Raw genomic sequence first — 21,760 nt, forward strand, 5'->3', positions numbered from 1 at the left:
ACTGATTTGAATGCCGGGTCAAGACTGAGTTGAATGCCGGGTCAAGACTGTTGAATGCCGGGTCAAGACTTAAGAATGCCGGGTTAAGCCTGTATGCCGGGTCAAGACTGAAATATTGTAGTTATAATGCATTTGGTATACACTATTTCTAACACGGCAGCTTGATTTATAACCACATGTTCTTCACTGCAAAGTAGACAAAAGAGAAGTTTAAGTTTATGGTACGGCTTTGTGACCTCGTAGCTCCATTAGTTTTGATTTTATACACAAGAATGATCAGATTACATATCATAAATTCACAAGACTTTATTTCTTCTCGATGCTCTATATTAAGAGGAGTTAATTTTCAATCTTACGTGCAGTCATACTTGCTTATATTATACATTCCGAGAATGTATTCTGGAAACTTTGGGCTTAGGACTAAAAACCTTATGCATCTGAGACAATATATGCCTACGATCTACAAATCGCAGTATTTTTAATTAATCACTAGTATTCGGCCATTTTAGAGTTTTTCAAGAAAAAAAAATAATTCGTCGTGTTGAACATTGGTTTTCCTTGTGCATGTTGTTAATTTCCTAAAATAATAATTAGTAATTTTAAATAAAAAAAGCAAAACAAAAACAATTAAATACTTGTATAATTGTTCAATAAAATGAAAAACTGTGATATTTGATAAAGGTTTGAGAGATATTATCTTTATATCCTCTAATCCCTCCTTAGGAGCTTAGCACTAAAAACCTTATGCATCTGAGACAATATATGCCTACGATCTACACATCTCAGTTTTTTTAATTAATCACTAGAATTCGGCCATCCTAGAGTTTTTCAAGAAGAAAAAATAATCCGTCGTGTTGAATATTTGTTTTCCTTGTGCATGTTGTTAATTTCCTAAATAAATAACAAACAAAAAATAATAATTGGTAATTTAAAATTCAAATAAAAAACAAATGCAAAACAAAAACAATTAAATACTTGTATAATTGTTCAATAAAACGAAAAACTGTGATATTTGATAAAGGTTTGAGAGATATTATCTTTATATCCTCTAATCCCTCCTTTAATTCTAAATAGTTTTAAATGTCCCCCAGTGGGGGAATCTTAATTAGTTTAATTTCCTTTTCAAATGAACAGTAAGTCTCTATCTCTCTCTTTTCACAGACAAACATACACACACAGAAATTGAACAATATCTAATGTATTTTCGAATAGAAATAATAAATTTACAGGATATTCTAACAATTTTTACCCCCCCCCCCCCCAATATTTTTAATGGTTTTAACCGTGTCAATGTATGTATAATAAAGTTTAAAATAAATTTTTTTTTCAATTATTTATCTCCAGAGTCCATGATACTCCTGACTTGAAAGAGAAAAAAGAAAATGTTGTGAATCATTGTCCAGAGTAAATGCATCAAACGAAGTATCATCAAGAACATCGACTGTAGCCTTGCGTGAATCATGTCCAGGTCTAATAGTATCAATATTTAGTTTTTCAAATCATAATCTTGATCAATTTATTTTCAATTTTAAAAACAGGGTGTCCCAAAAATGACCCATAATTTTTTTATTCTTTATATAAAGGGTGCCCCAAAAATGACCCTACCATAAGTTTCTTAGTCATGGAGGACAAAATTTTCATGAACTTTTGGCGATCAAATATATTTGTTTTCAACTTTGAAAGTTTTATTATTTTTTTTCTGGACAGAACAAATCTTTTATACGAAACCTTATTTAAGGTAAATGCCTAAAATAAAATTAACCTTGTGTGCTTTGCTGATCAGTAAAACCTTGGCAAAAAAATAAAACAAAAAAATAAAAAACAATTATTCTAACACTATCAATATCAATATTATTTCCTGTAAGATTTTCTCCGGCGTGAGCTATGTATGCCTTTAAAGAGATCACTCATACTGTTTCCTCGTTCAACCTTCTTCTCCAGGAAGAATACCAGATGAAACCACTTCAAGAGTTGATCAGAAAGGGAACCTGTGTATACATTGGGTGCATATGCAGAATCAGAAAGAAGGAGAAAGAAGGAGAAAGAAGGAAAAAGAAGAAAAAAGATGGAGAAAGAAGGAAAAAGAAGAAAAAAGATGGAGAAAGAAGGAAAAAGAAGAAAAAAGATGGAGAAAGAAGGAAATAGAAGAAAAAAGATGGAGAAAAAAGGAAAAATAAGGAAAAAGAAGGAGAAAGAAGGACAAAGAAGGAGAAAGAAGAAGAGAGAAGAAGAAAGAAGGAGAAAGAAAGAGAAAGAAGGAAAAACAAGGAGAAAGAAGGAGAATGTAGGAGATTAAGAAGGAGAAAGAAGGAGCAAGAAGGAGCAAGTAGGAAAAACAAGATAAAAGAGTGAAAAAGAAGAAAGAAAAAGCTGAAAAGGGAAGATAAAAAAAACCGCTATAGTTCGTTATTTATACATGTTAAATTATTGTATCCTGAACTATTAGAGGAGGGGAGGGAGGGCCACCACAACAATTTCTCGCCCGAGCCACATTCTCCTCATTTTCTCGTCCGAACCACCTCGAAATCCTCGTCCTTTCAATATTATTTTTTTAAAGTGTCTAATCCTTCCAGATAAAACTATTTTTTAAGAATCAAGCCATGTTAGGGCATAAATGAAAAATCAAATTTTTGTAAATCGAAAAAAAAAGTTTCAGTTGAATTAAAGATTTCAAGTTTAATGTCTTTAAAAATGTTCACATTTTTTACCCGCATTTTCAGATACTCCCGGTGTAGAATGCCGCAAATAATTTCAAGTTTATAGAACTTCAATCTTTTTTGTTAACTATAGTGATTACCATAGAATTTTTCCGGCTGGTTCCACGGGGAAAATTATAGGCAGAGGTATGCCGAATATTTTGCTGTTTATTTTATATCATGAAGGTTAGCCATTACGGAGGCAGAAGAGATTTAAGTTTTACCTAAATAAAGTGTGACATCATTCTCATGGGTTTAAAGATTCCAACATGATATAATCATTGCAATACTTTAGTCCATCCATATTTTATGCCCTAACGTGGCCAGATTTTTAAAAATCTTCAAGAATTGGAAACTTTTTAACACAAAGTAATTGAAGGACGAGGATTTCGAGGTGGCTCGGCCGAGAAAATGAAGAGAATGTGGCTCGGGCGAGAAATTTTTGTGGCTGGCCTTCCTCCCCTCATTAAAGTACACTTTTTCGATCAATTCCCGTCGATCAAGTTGTTTTGATTATAGTGGTATTCTTTCCTCTGTTGATTTACTTGAACTATCAGCTGTTTTCTTTTCATGATTTTCTACTGCGGGGCTAGAAATACCAGGTTTATGATTTTCTACTGCAGGGCTAGAAATACCAGGTTCCTGTAATAATTCACACTATGCACTTTATCGCTTATTTGGCCGCACAAGTTAGATGGCTGCCATATCAGAGATTTTTTTGTTGACATAATTGCGACTCTTTTTTATTTCAGAATTTAGAGTGTAGGACACACAATTCTTCAATATATGATACTGGAAACAAACAAAATTAATTGAACAATTAGAAAATATTTCTTTTAAATGATGTATTTTCAAATTTTGAATTTCAATTTTTAATTCTACCAAGGTTTCACACAGCGGAGACGCTTAAACATTAATAAAACACAGCCAAGTATATCTATTATCAGCGTCTCTTTGTTTACTTGTAAACTGTTGTTTTGATAGTATTTGTTTTTGATAAAAAGTCGTCTTCATTGTAGTCTGGGGTCTTTTTAATTTAAATTTCTTACCGTTACTGCATCCTTTCCAGGAATTACTACATTTTGTGAAGCACTCTGCTCTGCTGGTATTTTCTCAACATTTTTACCTTAAAGATATGGTTTAAATAGAACATGCAATGGATATGGTCATAGGGGTGGGCAATTGCCAGATTCGTTTTTCAGAAACTTTTAATGTTTTTAGACTATTAAAAGGTTATACGACAATGTGAGAGGGTTCCAACATTTTAAAACTTTATTCTGAAGTAGTTTCCTTTTCCAAACATGCAAATTTGTTACCCTAGGAGAAAGGCAAAAACGATCGCTTTAAAACGATAGTTTTTGGTTTTCAAACGATAGTTTTGATTCGTTTTCGCCTTATATTTTAACCAAGGATAACAAATTTGCATGTTTGATAAAAGCAAACTACTACAGAATACAATTTTAAATCGTTGGACCCTTCCCAGATTGTCGTAAAACCTTTAAAAGTAAAAAAATATTGAAAGTTTTTGTAAAACTAATCTATCAATTGCCTATCGCTAGATATGGAACGTTTTTAATTGTTTTACACGTCAGTTACACAGTTAGAAGTAGACTAAAAGTCGTCTTTCTAAAATTTCAGATTTTCTCATGATCCCATCATATTTTCTAATAGTTCTTATCAACCTTATTTTATGAAAAAAAAACTGCGTTTCGATCTTTTTAATAAAACATTTTTAATTCACAGAGATTTTAAACAAAATCAATCTAAGATTAATCTGAGTTGAAAAACGCAGTTTAATTAAAGACGATAACATTAAAATAACCGGAGAAGCTCAATTTAATAAATTGGAAAGGTCGCTGAACCTCCTACCACCGGTTCAAACCTTGGACCATCGATTCAAACCTTCTTTAATCTTTAGCTTTGAATCAGTGAGTCTAACTTGCACCGCCGGTGTCATGTATTGAGAGGCAACCATATGTTTTTAATCATTTCAACACAATTTTAGACATCAAAACCATTTTTAAACATTTAGAATTATTATTTTACACAAATAAATGCTCATTTGTTCTTACAATGTGCTATTGAAGGGGAAAACAAAAAAATGGGGTTTCCTTGTAAAAGTCGTCTCCCTTTCAAATTATTAAATAACCATTATTTTTTTCACGACAAAGACAATTTTTAAAGTGTTTGCCCAATCAAACAAAATACTTTTATAGATACCGGCAAGGGTCAACACATTAGTTTTGATGTCATTGGCTCTGCACGAAGGAAAGGGTAGGATAGTAGGTAGTTCAACGACCTAGCTCAAATTCATTAAATTTGGTCCCTGGAATATTTCTACTTTTAAAAAAAAAAAAAAATATTAAATATTTATACCTTGTTTAATATCTGCCAAATTATAACTCAGGGACTCCGAGTCTAACCGAGATTCAGCCTTAAACATTAATCAGGTATTTACTGTCAATTTTAACACTGAAAAGGAATTTAAATAACAATTGAAACAAAAATATAAAAAAATGTATTGATTTGGTGCTTTCTAAAAAAATACATTGAAATATAAAATTTGAAATATATTTTCAATTTATCATATTTTTGGATATGAACCATTAATTTCAATTTTGATGTTTTTAAAGCCAAGGTAAACATACAGGGTGTCCCACGAAACATGACAGTTGATAAATAGGTCTGAATGACGTCTTCCATACCCTGTATTAGATATTAAAGGTTTGAAGTTTATTTCGATTAAAAAATCTTTTGCTCAAATATATTCTACTTTGAAGTTAATTTTACTATAATATGACTCCTATATAATATTTTTAATATTGTCTTTGGTATTAAACAACTTTACAAATTAAGGAAGAAGACATTCTAAACTATTTACCAACTGTCATGTTTCGTGGGACACCCTGTATCTAATGATCTAATGATATAAACAAAATAAATATTTACATAAATTGAAACTATTTTCTTACTTTGGGAGGATATTTCAAGTATTCGGGAACTGTTGAACTCTTTTTATAACTAAGCAAATAAATCAATTTTTAAATTGTAATTATATTTTCCCAAAAAAATTATTATTTATTTTCTGGAAGTCACAGAAAATAAAATTTTTATTTATCTGCGTTAAAATAGGATGTTTATTTTCTTGACATTTCTCCTCGGGAACTTAACAACAATACAAATTATAATACAGTGCTTGAGAACATTTCTCCTCGGGAACTTAACAACAATACAAATTATAATACAGTGCTTGAGAACATTTCTCCAATTATTTTTTTTTATTTTAAAAACTCCAAAAGTCACGAAAAAAATCCTGGCTGAAGTTTATTATTTCCAGTGTTAGTAGTATTAATAGATATATAAATAGATATTTTTATTTTCGAGACGACAAAACTTTCTTATTTTTTTGGGATGTATTTATTTACTAAATGCGAAAAAAATTACTTCCTTTGCTTAATAACTTCAGTTGGTCTCAGGGGTTATTGACCAAGATTATGCTATAAAAAGAGCGGAAAGCATTTTTTGTTCATTTAGACAAATAGACCAACGAAAAGAAAAGATAAAAATTAACTTTATCACCCGACAGCGGAAAATATTTGGTGAGAAATTTGAAATTTGAATCGCAGGGTGATAAAGTGGACACTGGTAATTTTAGAATTATTTTATTCACATTTAAAATAAAATTATCTATTACCTTGGATAGTTGTGTTTTCTTACTGGAACATAAACAGGTTCCTTGACCTTGTCAACCTTGCTATCATGATGATCTGCATAAACACCACCACCCTTACCCCCACCATCATCATGATCATATTCACCACCATGATCGGCGTGGCCATAACCCTCGCCATGATCGTCATGGCTATATCCACTACTATGATAATCATGGCCATATCCACCACCATCCTGGTGATCTACATAAACTCCACCGCCCTTACCCCCACTATGATCATCATGACTATATCCACCACTGTGATTATCTTGAACATAAACAGGTTCCTTGACAATATCAACCTTTCTATTATGATGATCTACATAAACTCCACCACCCTTACCCCCACCATGATCATCATGGCCATATCCACCACCATGATCGGCATGGCCATATCCACCACCATGATCGTCATGGCCATATCCACCACTGTGATCATCATGGCCATATCCACCACTGTGATCATCATGGCCATATCCACCACTGTGATCATCATGGCCATATCCACCACCACCATGACCATAACCTCCATGACCATATTCTTCTTCATGTTTGATTTCCTTCACATACTCGCAAGTATTTCTAGGAACTAAAGAACACTAAGCTAAACAATGTTTTATAGAAAATTGGAATCAAAAATTGTTTTTCCAAAAACATTATCCCCCCCCCCAGTTAAAAATGTTAAAAATGGAAAATACCCTGAAAGGGACTGTAGACTGTTTATGACGACCCTTCATTGATAGATTGACGTGTACGATTCACAATAGTGCCCTTTAAAGCTGTGACTGATCTAGGATGTCGAATATTAATATTTACTTTCTAGAAGTCGCAGAAAATAAACATTTTATATCTAGGTGCTCGTATGTAGCTCAGCTGTGTAAAGTTTACGGCAATTCGAACACTATTTAGTAGATTTTTCAAACTTTAATAATTTATTTTAGTTAAGGGATGTGGCCACAAGCTCACGCATATGAATAAAACGATTTATCAATAAATCTATTTCCAGTTTATTATAAAGGTCTTTCTATTATTTTGTCTTGCTCAAGATCGATTAAAAGTCATGTACCCAAACGTTTTGTGTTGCGCCATTGTCTTAAAACTTGACCATGGGTAACCCTATTTAATAGATAAAAACAGTATTAGATAAAATAGTATTCTCAGGCCTCAATGATCAGTCGAAGATTTCAAGGGTATTGCCATCTTTTCATGGAGTCCCTTTAAAATGGAATTAAGAATGTTTAGATACGCTAACCCCATATCAGAACTCAAGTCTCTTTATATTTAGCTATAGTTTCCTTTTTTGTGAACTATTCTGGGCTTTTTTACAGGAACTGTACTGCAATGTTTTCGCGGTACTTCAAAACAGGTTTCCTATACATAAACAGTTTTAATTTTAATTTAAATATCTTACTTAGAGTCACAATTGTATGATTGTTAATTTTTTTAGTTCTAGCAACGGAACAAAAATTGACATTTTTTATAATAATTTTGGTTGAGAAAATACCTTTGGAACTGCAACAGGTATTTCTGTTGGAACATTTTCACAAGTTTGCTTCGGAACATGAAAACATTTCTCCTCGGGAACTTAACAACAATACAAATTATAATACAGTGCTTGAGAACATTTCTCCTCGGGAACTTAACAACAATACAAATTATAATACAGTGCTTGAGAACATTTCTCCTCGGGAACTTAACAACAATACAAATTATAATACAGTGCTTGAGAACATTTCTACTCGGGAACTTAACAGCAACAATACAAATATAATACAGTACATGAAAACATTTCTCCTCGGGAACTTAACAGCAACAATACAAATTATAATACAGTACATGAAAACATTTCTCCTCGGGAACTTAACAACAATACAAATTATAATACAGTACATGAGAATATTTCTCCTCGGGAACTTAACAGCAACAATACAAATTATAATACAGTACATGAAAAAATTTCTCCTCTGGAACTTAACAACAACAATACAAATTATAATACAGTACATGAAAACATTTCTCCTGGGGAACTTAACAACAACAATACAAATTATAATACAATGAAACCCAGAAAACCAGCAAAAAGACTTTCAGACTTAACATGAGACAATTGTGCAGTGTAAACAGACCCATTTCACTCAATGCGTGATTTAATTCGTCTTCCTATTAAACATTTCTCTGCTTATCACTGTAATAATAAATAACAATGTAAGAAGCTGAATAAACAGTTAAACAATAACTATTATTCAACTGTTAACAATGATACCAATGACAATACACATGTACAAAACAGTACTTAACAACAATAACAATAATAATTATAATAATGATAATATTAATAATAAGACTATAAGACACTGAGTAAACATTTGACAATAACGATTTTGTAAATGTTAGCAAAAATAACAATATGAACATTATTCAAATACAATTTGTTGTAAAAATTAGAGAATAACTGCATAAACGAAAATTATTTCATAAAGAAATTGAACCTTTGCCACCAATTTGGATATTCTATCTTTGCAACGCAAAGACCTTAGATAATTCAAATTATAGATTTTGAAAGATTAAGTTTAAACTATCAAAGCAGTATACAATCAGGTTGCAAAGATAAAGCATTAGAAAATATGAATATAGGGCAAAGAGTGACAAGACTCAATTCCTTTTCAATGGTTTCTGACCTTGTTGGGGAACTTCGTGACATCTTTGTTTATGAATCTTTTCACATTTTTTCTCAGGTTTAGAGGAATGAATATCTTTGGGCACATTCTCACAGTACTTTTGAGGAATACTTTTACATTCCTAAAAAATAAAATGTACGATGCATTTGACTGTATAGTTGAAAATGAGAACTTTTGTAAACTCATTTTGAGTGTGGCAATTAAGAAAATCGAATAGACTTTTTGTCTGAAAAATATATTTATAACCTTTACAACATGCCATGGTTTTACTCCTTTTCGGAAACAAAAAGTAACTTTTGTAATCTATTTTATCCTTAGTCTCCGCTGACGTAATTTTGGGGGAGAACCCCTTTTCTTTTCAGGTTCCACCAGGATCGAATTTAAAATTGAGTTTTCCAAACCGACCTCATATAAACGTTGCTTTATCTGTGTAGTGTGTGCTTTAAAAACTTATTTTTTCGAAACTCAACCTTTAAAAATCTGAAATTCTTAATTTTCAAAAAGGTATAAATTGTAGGAAACGGAAATTTTTTTTTAAAAGTTCACGCACAACCGGGATTTGTGATTCACCTTGAAAAGATTCCAAAGTACATTAATATTACAAAAGTTTACAAATACTATGCTACGCAAAGTACGCATAGGGATGGGCAATAGCCATATTTATTTTATAGAAACTTTTAGGTTCCAATATTTTAAAACTTTAGAAGTTTGCTTTCATTAAACATGCAAATTTGTTACCGTAGAAGAAAATATAAGGCAAAACAACCGTTTTGGGGTTTTTAAAACGATAGTTTTGGTTCGTTTTTGCCTTATGTTTTCACCTAGGATAACAAATTTGCATGTTTGATAAAAGCAAACTTCTACAGAATACAATTTTAAATTCTGATTTTCTACTCCTTATATCTTTGCAATCAAACTTTGAATTCTGTTTGATCAAATAATCTATGCTTGTAATATATGCAAATATATTGGGATTAGAAAATTTGAGATTGCGGAAAAGACTTAATTTCTTAAGGCCCAATCGCCCAGTTCATCCGTTTTGACAGACAAACAAGCAAAGTATATATATATATATATATTGTTTGTACATTATTTTTACCTTCTTTTTATGATATCCGTAACCCACATACTCACAGCTCTCTTTGTAATCTGTCTTACACTTTTTCTCATATACAGTTTTCGATATTGACTAAAAAAACGTCCATTTGTTTAAACTAAAAAATCCAAATGTTTAATTTATGTTATCTTTGTGTATTTCTTTATCTCTAAATCTTTATAATTATGATAATAATATTGCCATAATTTTGTCTGGGTAGTAGAGGAAAATTGCAAACGAAATTTCACGATATAAAAACAAAAAAGTTTGCATGTTTTTCTAGGAAAAGAATGCGAAATTTTTGTGAAACAAAAGAATTTTACAGTTACAATTACTTACAAGAGAAATGTACAGTTAAATATATGAAGGATGGGATAGAGGAATGTATTGTACAGAGTTAAATATATTAGGGATGGTATAGAGAAATGTATTGTACAGAGTTAAATATATGAAGGATGATATAGAGCAATGTATTGTACACAGAGTTAAATATATGAAGGATGGTATAGAGAAATGTATTGTACAGAGTTAAATATATGAAGTATGGTATAGAGAAATGTATTGTACAGAGTTAAATATATGATGTATGGTATAGAGAAATGTATTGTACAGAGTTAAATATATGAAGGATGGTAAAGATAGAGAAATATATTGTACAGAGTTAAATATATGAAGGATGGTATAGAGAAATGTACTGTATAGAGTTAAATATATGCAGGATGGTAAAGATAGAGAAATGTATTGTACAGAGTTAAATATATGAAGAATGGTATAGATAAATGTATTGTATATGAAGTATGGTACAGAGAAATGTATTGTACAGAGTTAAATACATGAAGGATGGTATAGAGAAATGTATTGTATATGAAGGATGGTATAGAGAAATGTATTGTACAGAGTTAAATACATGAAGGGTGGTATAGAGAAATGTATTGTACGGAGGTAAATATATGAAGGATGGTACAAAGTAATGTATAGTACAGAGGTAAATATATGAAGGATGGTATAGAGGAATGTATAGTACAGAGTTAAATATATGAAGGATTGTATATATAAATGTATTATACAGTTAGATATATGAAGGATGGTATAGAGAAATGTATTATAGTACAGAGTTAAATATATGAAGGATTGTATATATAAATGTATTATACAGTTAGATATATGAAGGATGGTATAGAGAAATGTATTATAAAGTTAGATATATGAAGGATGGTATAGAGAAATGTATTATACAGTTAGATATATGAAGGATGGTATAGAGAAATGTATTATACAGTTAGATATATGAAGGATTGTATAGAAAAATGTATTATACAGTGAGATATATGGTAATTGACAAAACTGATTCTTTTGGAAGGATGGTATAGAGAAATGTACAAAGGAAAATCTAATTACAAACCTGTAGGGGTTTCTTTTATAGAATTTGTAGAATGCTAAGACACTTATTTTGGTTTCTTACATCAAGTACTTGCAAAGGGGGGGAGGGAAGTATGAAGGGGGGGGGTTTAAATTTTCAACACCAAATCTTAGGGAACAAGCTTTAAACCTATAAGGATTAAGTCAAGCATAGGTTTAATTTTAATGCATTCTTTACCACTTGCAATTGGAGAGTTTTATATTAGGATCTTCACCAGCACAGAATTAGCAAGAATTCTGAGAATGTATATATTCAAGGTACTGTAGGGAGTTCCACGTAACATGGCAATAGCAAGAAGACTTAAAAGTCGTCTTTGATCCTTAAAATAATTTACAGCATTTATTAGGAAATCAAATTTTAGAATTAAAAGTCTAGAATAAAGTCACAAAATACCCCTAGTCTTAGCATTTCCAAAATGTGGTCTGCTTTTGTTGTGCTCTCAACATTACCGAAGATATGTTTAATTTTGCGACGATTTCGACGATTTTGGTTTTATTTTAAAAAATTGAAATCTTGGAACAAAATTTCAATATCTTCAGTAATATTAACAGCACAAAAAACAGACCTCATTCTGGAAATCCCATGCGAATTTGGTTGGTTATATTTCAAGAATCCTACATGTGAAAGAAGGTTGACGACTGATAGTCTCAACTAAAAGTAAAGATCAAAGACTACTTAAATCCTGGGGTAATTCCCTACAACCATGGGGTACATCCCCCCCCTTAGAATCCTGGGGTTGATCACCCCCCCCCCCTAGAATCCTGGAGGTAATTACCCCTTAATAGCAGGAATTGCTCACGTACTGCCCGTACAACTCCCCAGTAGCTCCCCTCCAAAAAAATCATTCCCTATTGATTAGTCTGCTTTTACCACCTTATAAAAAACATGTGTAAAGACGACTATTTTCATGAATTAGAAGTTTTTGCGGCATTTCGCTGTAAGCCATCTACCCAACTTCCTCAGTCGTACTACATGAAAGGAGACATGACGACAAGAAGTATAGCATCTTTTTCCTCTTATAGTAAAATTATTATAATATTATAATATAAAACAAGGTGAAAGCCTTTATTTGATAGAGTTTGTTATTGTCAGAAATGGGTGGAAAATTTAAGTCAAACCCAACACTTAAACCAATAATTTGATATACATCATTTGGTGGGTTTATATTTTTCTAGGGGAAAGGGGGGGGAAATTTTCTATGCGCGCAAATTTCAAATTTTACCCCCCCCCCCATCCCACCCCCTAGAAAATCCCTATATACGCCCCTGCGGTCATGTTTCTTGGGACACCCTGTATATGAAAAGTACACTGTATACTGTATAATATCTTTGTGTGTTAATACATCATTATAATTATAAAAGCGATTTTGAGCGATATCACCCATATTTTGTTCAGAATAGTAGAATACGTGATTGATTTTATTACATAAGAAGACATGAGTACAGTGATAACAGAAATAATGGAATAGAAAGACGACATTAAAGTCTGTATGGACTGCACACATCTATGTTTTATGCCTTGAACTTTTCAAGTGATTACTTGATTCTAAAAGTCGTCTTCCTATTCCAGAGTTTTCTGTTTATCACTGTAGTTTGTAGCAAATTGTGAAGTCAATAATGTATCTCTACTCAAATAAATTTTAAAAAAGTTGTCTCACCTTATGTATAGTTTTGCACTCTAGTTCCTGTACAACTGTACAGTATTTCCTGTATCCGGTCTTGTAAACTGTTTTACACTTGGATTCATACGAAGGATGGCACTGGTGAAAAACATTTAAAATAAGATTGTTTTTAAAATTATAATTGTTATTGCAAATATCAATAGATACTTCGCTATTTAAATAAATTTTCTTATAACGGTCGGCGATTATATCAATACAATGAAGACGACTTTCTATTAAAATTTCGATTTCTACCAGGTTATAAACAGTTTGATGCAAATAAAAAATGAAAACAAAGAAGCTGTCAATTAACAGATTCAGTTAACGTTTAGTTGTTATAAATTAAAACTTAAATATAATAGTAGTCGTTATATTGCATTGATACAAACGACGACAATTGTACTATACAACTATTATCATTATTATTAGTTTTAATTTAAAAATATTCTATTAATTTTATTATTCTTACTATATAGTATAAAGTATACTATTATTTCCATTAATATTAAAATTGTTACTTGTGTTTCAACTTTCTTCTCATATGTTGTGCTCAGTATGGTTTTGCATTGTCTGAATAAGTTAAATGTAAATATAGTAGATCTAAATAGTAGATGTAAATAGTAGATGTAAATAGTAGATGTAAATAGTAGATGTAAATAGCATTATAGAAAAATATTAAGGTATTATCCCAAAGGCATTTTCACAAGAGCGACTTCCCAAATGTGCAATTTTCCAAGGGGTAACTTCCCAAAGATTAGGTGAGGCCTTCTGACTTCTTAGGCGCCGCAAGCTACAACGGTGGCCGAACGCTATGGCTTGGACTGACTTGGGAAGTTGCCACTTGTTGGAAAAAAATACCCTTTGGAAGTTGCCGCTTTGGAAAATGCCTTTTGGAAAGTACCCAATATCTAAGCAAAAGATGCATTAATTAAACAAACAATTGAATGTTTAATTGAACCCGATTAATTCATACAAATAAGATTGGAATTATTTATGCTTTCGAGCATAAATCCTTTTCTTAAAGGGAGTGTTCGCGAAAAATGAAAGGGGGTATTGGCTTAATGCGATAAAAAAGCGCTTTTTATCGCTACTAATTTTACTTCTATCTGTTGCGTCTATAAAGAGAAAATTGTTGAAGACGTCTCATACCGAATAACATGACGTCCATACAAATTGAGAAAATTGCAACATACGACTTAGACCGTAAAAAATCAATTTAATTTCAAACAAATCATTCAGATATTACAACCTATAGTCATCGATTATCTTTCGCCACATTTATATATAGTTGATTTTTCATAATATGTTTTAATTGTTATGATCTGAGAGTTACTTATAAAAACATTTATTCCTGTTTCGAGGATTTTTGGTAATTAAGACGACATTTTCATATTTTCCAGGAAAGTTCGAAAACAATAAATATTATTTTAAAAAACAAAATCAAAACTAGTATGAAATATCAGATATATACAAATGTAGCGAAAGATAATCGATGACTATAGGTTGTAATATCTGAATGATTTGTTTGATATTAATTTGATTTTGTTACGGTCTAAGTCGTATGTTCCAACTTCCTCAATTTGTTTGGGCGCTACGCTCTTCGGTATGAGACGTCTTTATCAATTTTCTCCTTATAGACGCAACAGATAGAAGTAAGATTAGTAGCGATCAAAAGCGCTTTTTTATCCCATTAAGCCTATACCCCCTTTCATTTTTCGTGAACACTCCCTTTAAAGAGGTAAATATAAATTTCTCTGATATAACCGGATAAACTTGTTTTTTTTCATACATGTGCGGAAAATCGATCCTAGAGAAGCTACGAGGTCAAAAAGTCGAATTAATAGTGTTGCATGAATATCAACGTCTCCTTTTGTCAAGTTTGCAGTGACATACATTCTAGTACAATAGATGGTAACGTAGAATTTGTACACTCTCAGTTCAGCTGTATTCTTAAGAATTTGTACACTCTCAGTTTAACTGTATTCTTAAGAATTTGTACACTCACAGTTCGGCTGTATTCTTAAGAATTTGTACACTCTCAGTTCAGCTGTATTCTTAAGAATTTGTACACTCTCAGTTCAGCTGTATTCTTAAGAATTTGTACACTCTCAGTTCGGCTGTATTCTTAAGAATTTGTACACTCTCAGTTCAACTGTATTCTTAAGAATTTGTACACTCTCAGTTCAGCTGTATTCTTACGTCACAAGTGTCAACAGCTTTATTTGTCCGACTAAATGATTAAAAATAGTGATAACTAAGTGCTTTGAAATAATGAGCTTTCGTGTTTTTTTATTTTGTGTTTTTTACAGTTTTTGATTTAATCTTTGAAAACATGTCAACTAATGGTAGAACATGTTATCTTCTTTGTTATAGTTGACACTTGTGACGTCGTGTTTAATAGGTCGATTTCTATGTTGCCACCTATTGTACGTACTTAATCAAGAATGTAATGCAAGGAAATTTAATTGCAGTTGCGTATACTCTGGGTACATATTGAAACCAGTTCTCTCTGGGCGGAATTTGTAAAGATGCATCAGTGTTCGTTTAGTATCCGAGGAGGTTAAAAGCATTAAATTTTGATAATTTTGATAAATCACATAATAGTTTCCTGTGACCAGACTATTTCATTGGTTATTTATGTGAAAGATGGATCCCATGTCTGGCTCTGACATCCGTCTTGTGTTTACATTACCGCCCAGCGACAGTACACTGAAGTACAAAAGAAGCATACACCTCTGAGCCCAAAACTTAAGTCAGAGTATCGTAATGAAAACCAGTTTTAAAACCCGGGTTTCGCGAATGGGGTTAGGCAGTTTTGTGAATATCAATATTCTTGTAATGAATATTATGTTTTTCAAGTTGTTTATATTCTCCATTTTTTTCGAATCTCTTAAATCAAAATCTACACAAATCCTAAGACCCCAGAACAGAAACTCGGAAGTTTCGTTCAACGATACTCTTTTAAATTTCGGGCTCTGAAATAACTTTCTTTGCATTAAATCCTTGTACTTAATAATCTATTTGTACATACCGATCTCCGATTGTAGAACATCGTTTCTCGTACACTGTATCGTAGACAGTACTGTACACCGTCTCATATTTTGTTGTACACTTTGGCCCGTAATCTGCATGTACATGTGAGCTCGTGAGAAAAATCTAAAATGTTTTCTAATTATAGATGTACCCTGTACAGAGTTATCCACAAAGAATGAAACTATATAAGACGACCTGAAGCTATTAAAATATGACAATCCTTAGGTTTGATTTTCTTACTGGGGTGTCATGCAGTACATTAGACATAGGACCCTGAACTTAAAATTTGTCTGCGTTTTTCGTAAAGTTAATAGTCGTCAAAGGAGTATAGAAAAGCATTATAAGTCTTTAAAACTTGGTAAAATTTAGCCTTCTTTGTATCAAAGAAATTGTCGAAGATACTAAAGATTTATACATCCTTGGTAGTATTTTATAATTTAAATTTTAGACAAATTTCTCAATATCTCAGTCTATTCTTAAGGTACAAAAATGGAAGACCACTTTTTGAAAATCCCAAAACAAGTAACATTTGATACTGCAGATGTCTTGAGAGGCAATGTCATGTTTACACGATATCAGTTACAGTATCTCGGTTTTTTTACTCCAGGGCCCACCATTTACTTATAATCCACTCCGTTTTGGACCCTGAACTTACCTTCTAGCATTTTTCTAATAAACTAGTTTGTACTAGAAGGGAATCTTGTATATAAGAAAACATACAGTATAAACTTCGTACAAACGTCGCTGAAAAGTGAAGACTCATTTTTGGGATTCCTGTTTCTAACAATTTTACAATACTTCTTTGATTTAACAGTCCCTTAAAATCCCTTACAGGGTGTCCCACGTAAAATGACTTGAAAGTCGTCTTTGGTCTTAGAATTTATTTGTGACATTCAGTCGTCAACCTTGAAACAATAACCACAAAATTCTCCTATTCCTGGCATTTCCAAAATGTAATCTGCCTTTTTTGTGCAGTCAATATTACCTGAGATAAGAATTTCGTTCAAATTTTAATTTCGTTAAATAAAATCAAAATTGTCGAAATCTGAACGAAACTCTTCATCTCTCGGGTAATATTAAAAGCTCAAAAAAGCCGACCACATTTTGGAAATGCAAGAACTATAGAGATGGAGAAAGGTTAGAGTATAGAATGCTGATAGGCAATGGGTACCAAGGTTATAATGCAAGGAAAGTTAATTGCAGTTGCGTGCATATTGAAGCCAGTTCTCTCTGGACGGAATTTGTAAACAAGAATAGATCTCAGAGGTGTACGCATCTTTTGTACTGCAGTGCACTGTTTCTGGGCGGTAATGTAAAGACGGATGTCACAGCCTGGCATGGGATCCATCTTCACATAAAAAAATCAATGAAATATATTGGTCATAGGAAACTATTATGTGAATTATCAAAATTTTCAAAATTCAATGCTTTTATCCTCCTCGGATACTAAACGAACACTGATACATCTATTCTTGTTTACAAATTCTGCCCAGAGAGAACTGGTTTTAATATGAACGCAGAGTTTACGCAACTAATTAACTTTCCTTGCATTATTATATCCTTGCCTTTAAGACAGATTCCCTTTGGTCCCTGATCTCTGTCCATTTTGCAAAGACGACGGATGGTATTTTGTAATTAACTCTAAAATATTACTCCTAAAATTAGGTTGACAATGCAGAAAATCATATCAAAAATCAAAGACGACGTTCAAATCGTCTTGCTTCTGCCATGTTTTGTTGGACATACTGTATTTGAACCTCACTTAACTACTGAACACCAACTCTGCACATATCATTGCATGTCTAGCAATAATGAAATCCGGGGGGGGGGGATGTCTTCCTCTGCAACCCCTAGTGTAAAAGAATGTTCCCCTTTTCGTTGAATGTGGTTAGATTGGTTGAACATAAGAAGAGATGTATGGGACAGGAATAAATTGACCAAGAACCATAAAGAAGAAACTAATTGAACACATAAACTAGAGGACCAGTTTAGAACCAAGGATTTTATAAAGAAAAAACAGGTTTTTGGTGCAATATTTAGGTCGTACAATCTTTTTGTATTTTTCATATTTAAAGGGAACGTTCACTTATTTTGGGTAATTTCATTGTAAACGAATTAGCCTAATAGCTATATCATTGGTATTATTCTTACTTTTCAAAGACATCTATAACCGGAGAAAAAGCCGATTTATTGCTTAAAATTCCCACAGAAAGGTATGATACCTTTGCATAATGCATAGACACTATTAGAATGTTTTTTTTCAGTAAGAACAGCCCAATAAAATCTAGAATTATCATATTCAATGACATCTCATATCATGTGTCAGCCATTATATAATAAAATTTAAAAACTTTTGATTTTAGAATTACCAAGAATTTAATGATTTTCGTGTTCAAACATGATTTAACAAATTAGCATGTTTATACAAAGACGACTTTCTGTCTCAAACAAACCGGTTCCTGGATTCCATCTCTTCAATAAATCACGTGCAATATTTAGGTCGTTCAATCTTTTTGTTATTTGGGTAATTTTATGTTAAACTAATTAGCCTATTAGCCATGTCATTGGTAGGTAATTTACTAGAGAACTATTTTTGGACATTTGTCTTTAAAAGTAATACTAATACCAAAGAATAGAGAATAGGCTATTTAGTTTACCCTCAAATTACCCAAATAAGGAACGGTCCCTTTAATAGAAACAAAATTTCAGCAATATTTTACTTCTTTCTTTTTAGTCCAAGTATATATACAATCGCTTATACAGGACTTCATGTCAAATTGTTATCATTTGCGTTACTTTAAAAAATTCCTAGAATAAATCTATTATTTATAGAAGGTGTAAAAAAGTAGTTTGCCTCCCTAGTCCCTAGGGAGGATAAGTAATATATTCATCCTCCTCTGATATTCAAGTTGCTTAACAACTGTCAGGAAGATTAAAGGGACTGTAGGTGTAATGTCAAGTGACCATCCTTGCAAAGATAGCAATGTCCGATTTACAACGGTACCCTTGAAACCTTAATTTGATCAAAAAGTGGAGGATAACGTCGTTTTGCCGACTCGAAAAGTGTTTATTTCTGTAAATTTTCTCATAATTTCTTATAATCAAGAAATGCGCAAGTCAATTTTCCAGCGAAACCATTACTGAAATAAACAGTTTAATCTAATAAAAACATGGATATCTAAGTCATACCTGTTTAGTCAAGGATATTAACGTTTTTGAATCGGCCTTTGTCATGTCTTTTCATAGAGGGTCACTTGAACATTACGCTTACAGTTATTTTGTTAAACTGAACATTAAAGTTTTATACCCACCATTAATAATCTGCGTAAAATAACCATTCTCATTAGAAGTTAGTGGAACACTATGATAAAATTCTTGCAAATTAATTAATAAATTATATATATGACACTAATGAACCTGCAAGGTCAAGCTGATCAGATTCGACAAGTAATCTTCAATAAAGGTTTCTCATGGTTATAAATCAAGAGAAAAAAGAAGATGTTGGAAATGGGGGGGGGGCGGTGGTTGGACTTGGAATTAAAACATAAAAGAGGGGGGGATAGGAGTAAATTTAGGTAGAGCAAAAGGGAAATTTATATTATAAAAATTAATGGGGGGGGGGGGTTGTATTTTAAGGATTTAAAACCCTGAGAAAATATGCAAAAACGAATCATTAAGAGATCCTTCGTTTTATATGATGAATTTTTTTGCAAAGTTTGATTAAAGCAAACTTAAAGAATATAGTTTTGTAATGTTGGAACGTTAATAGACTTCAAACATCTTAAAATATTTTTTAAAAACCTGATCTCACAATATAACTTATCGAGCACGCCATAGAGCAGTTTTATTGCAGAAAGAATATAAAATAGAGAAAATTACATTTTATTTCCTACGAAGCTGTCATGTAGAAATTACTGTAAACTTGTTGTAAAGGAACTGAGTTTTCGCAGAAACTCTGAATATTCAACTCCAATATTTTTGTAACCCATTGGCGTAGACCTTTGATATTACAAATTATAGATTATTTTAGATCAAATAGATTGAATTTAAAATTAAAAGGTTTACACTGCAGGGTGCAAAGATAATGGGATAAGAAAGTTTAAGTGTGTGACAAAAACTCAGTTCCTTTGTGGGGTCTTCCATCTCTCCTTTTTCTTTTTCCCTTCTCTTTCTTAAAAAAAAAACAATCTTATGATAAAAGAATATTTTCTTCCTAAACTGGGTTTCAAACTATTTAACAATATAAACATAAACATAAATGCTATCTTCATCTCTCCTACGTCATTATCGATCTGGTTCTCTACATTTTCTTCTGCAGTAGGTTCATCTAAATGCTTAGCTCTGGATAAGGCATCTGCATTGATATTTTCAGATCCCTTTTTATGTATCACAATGAATTCAAACTGAGCTGTTTCTGCATACCAATGCTGAATTAAAGATAGTTTCGTCTGATTTGAGATTCATAATATATTTCAAACTTTAAGTGTCTAAAAAGGGGGGCTGGTACTTTAAAATATACTCCCACTTGTCATACACTTCACTAGCTAATGCCAAAAATTCACCTTTGTAGCTGGGGTAATTCTTTTCATACGGGTTGCATTTTCTTCCCCAGCACCCAATAAAGCGTTCCACTCCATCTTGTTTCTCAGAGGGTACTCCAGCAATATTCAATGCAGACCAATCCGTGGTAAGTATAAAGGCTTCTCTGACTCGAAATTTGGATAAGCTTGGATTTTCCCTTCTTCAAACTCAGCTTTTAGCTCTTTCAAGTCTTTTTCCATGTCATCAGACTGCACTTGAAACGTTCCACCTTCTTCATCTTCTGGTACCTGGGGATGAAACCACGATAATATCCTGTATATCTCAGAAATGAGGACATCTCTTTACATCTCAATCACAATTCAGGCCTGCATGCAAAAAAATCAGAGAGAAATCTATAGTAATAAAGTCAGTGGCCTTTTGAAGGGGGAAAAGGTGGGACAAGGGGGGGGAAATGGAATAAGGAGAGGTGGAAATTCATTACATAGTCCAGGATTGGGTTTCCCGACCTAATATTAATGACTTTAGACACCCCACATGTCACAAAGCTTTTGAAAAAATGCTTGAAAAATGCGGGAAAAATGAGGGGGAAAATTATTTTTTCCCCACTCTAGTGTTTGATTCAAAAACTAGATCACAATTCAGGTCTGCATGCAAAAAATCAGAGAGAAATCTCTAGTAATAAAGTCGGAAGGCTTCTTTGGCCTTTTGGAGGGGGAAAATGCGGGAACGGGGGGGNTAAGGAGAGGGGGAAATGGATTATACAGTCCAGAATTGAGTTTCCCGACCCAATGTTTATGACTTTGGACACCCCACATGGACCTAACGCAAAGTTTTTGGAAAAAAATTACTGGAAAATGCGGGAAAAATCTAGAAAGAAAAAAAATAGATCACAATTCAGGTCTGCATGCAAAAAAAAACAGAGC

At 32.3% G+C, this 21,760-nt stretch overlaps 1 protein-coding gene across 1 annotated transcript; it reads right to left on the reverse strand.

The window, feature by feature from the left end:
• Positions 1-1,266: 1,266 nt before the first annotated feature.
• On the reverse strand, positions 1,267-20,932 carry LOC111712577 (uncharacterized). The gene is made up of 15 exons (XM_023487231.1): positions 20,858-20,932; positions 16,294-16,418; positions 13,781-13,832; positions 13,260-13,361; positions 10,186-10,275; positions 9,087-9,207; positions 7,913-7,992; positions 7,704-7,779; positions 6,391-6,997; positions 5,669-5,717; positions 5,073-5,130; positions 3,746-3,822; positions 3,228-3,338; positions 1,859-1,932; positions 1,267-1,470 (listed from the first exon to the last, which is right to left on the reverse strand). The coding sequence occupies exons 1-15, from the start codon at positions 20,930-20,932 to the stop codon at positions 1,335-1,337; spliced, it is 1,833 nt and encodes a 610-aa protein (XP_023342999.1). The 3' UTR covers positions 1,267-1,334.
• Positions 20,933-21,760: the final 828 nt, after the last annotated feature.

The sequence above is a fragment of the Eurytemora carolleeae genome, unplaced genomic scaffold (genome assembly GCF_000591075.1).
Source record: "Eurytemora carolleeae unplaced genomic scaffold, Eaff_2.0 scaffold1240, whole genome shotgun sequence".
Classification (NCBI taxonomy): domain Eukaryota; kingdom Metazoa; phylum Arthropoda; class Copepoda; order Calanoida; family Temoridae; genus Eurytemora; species Eurytemora carolleeae.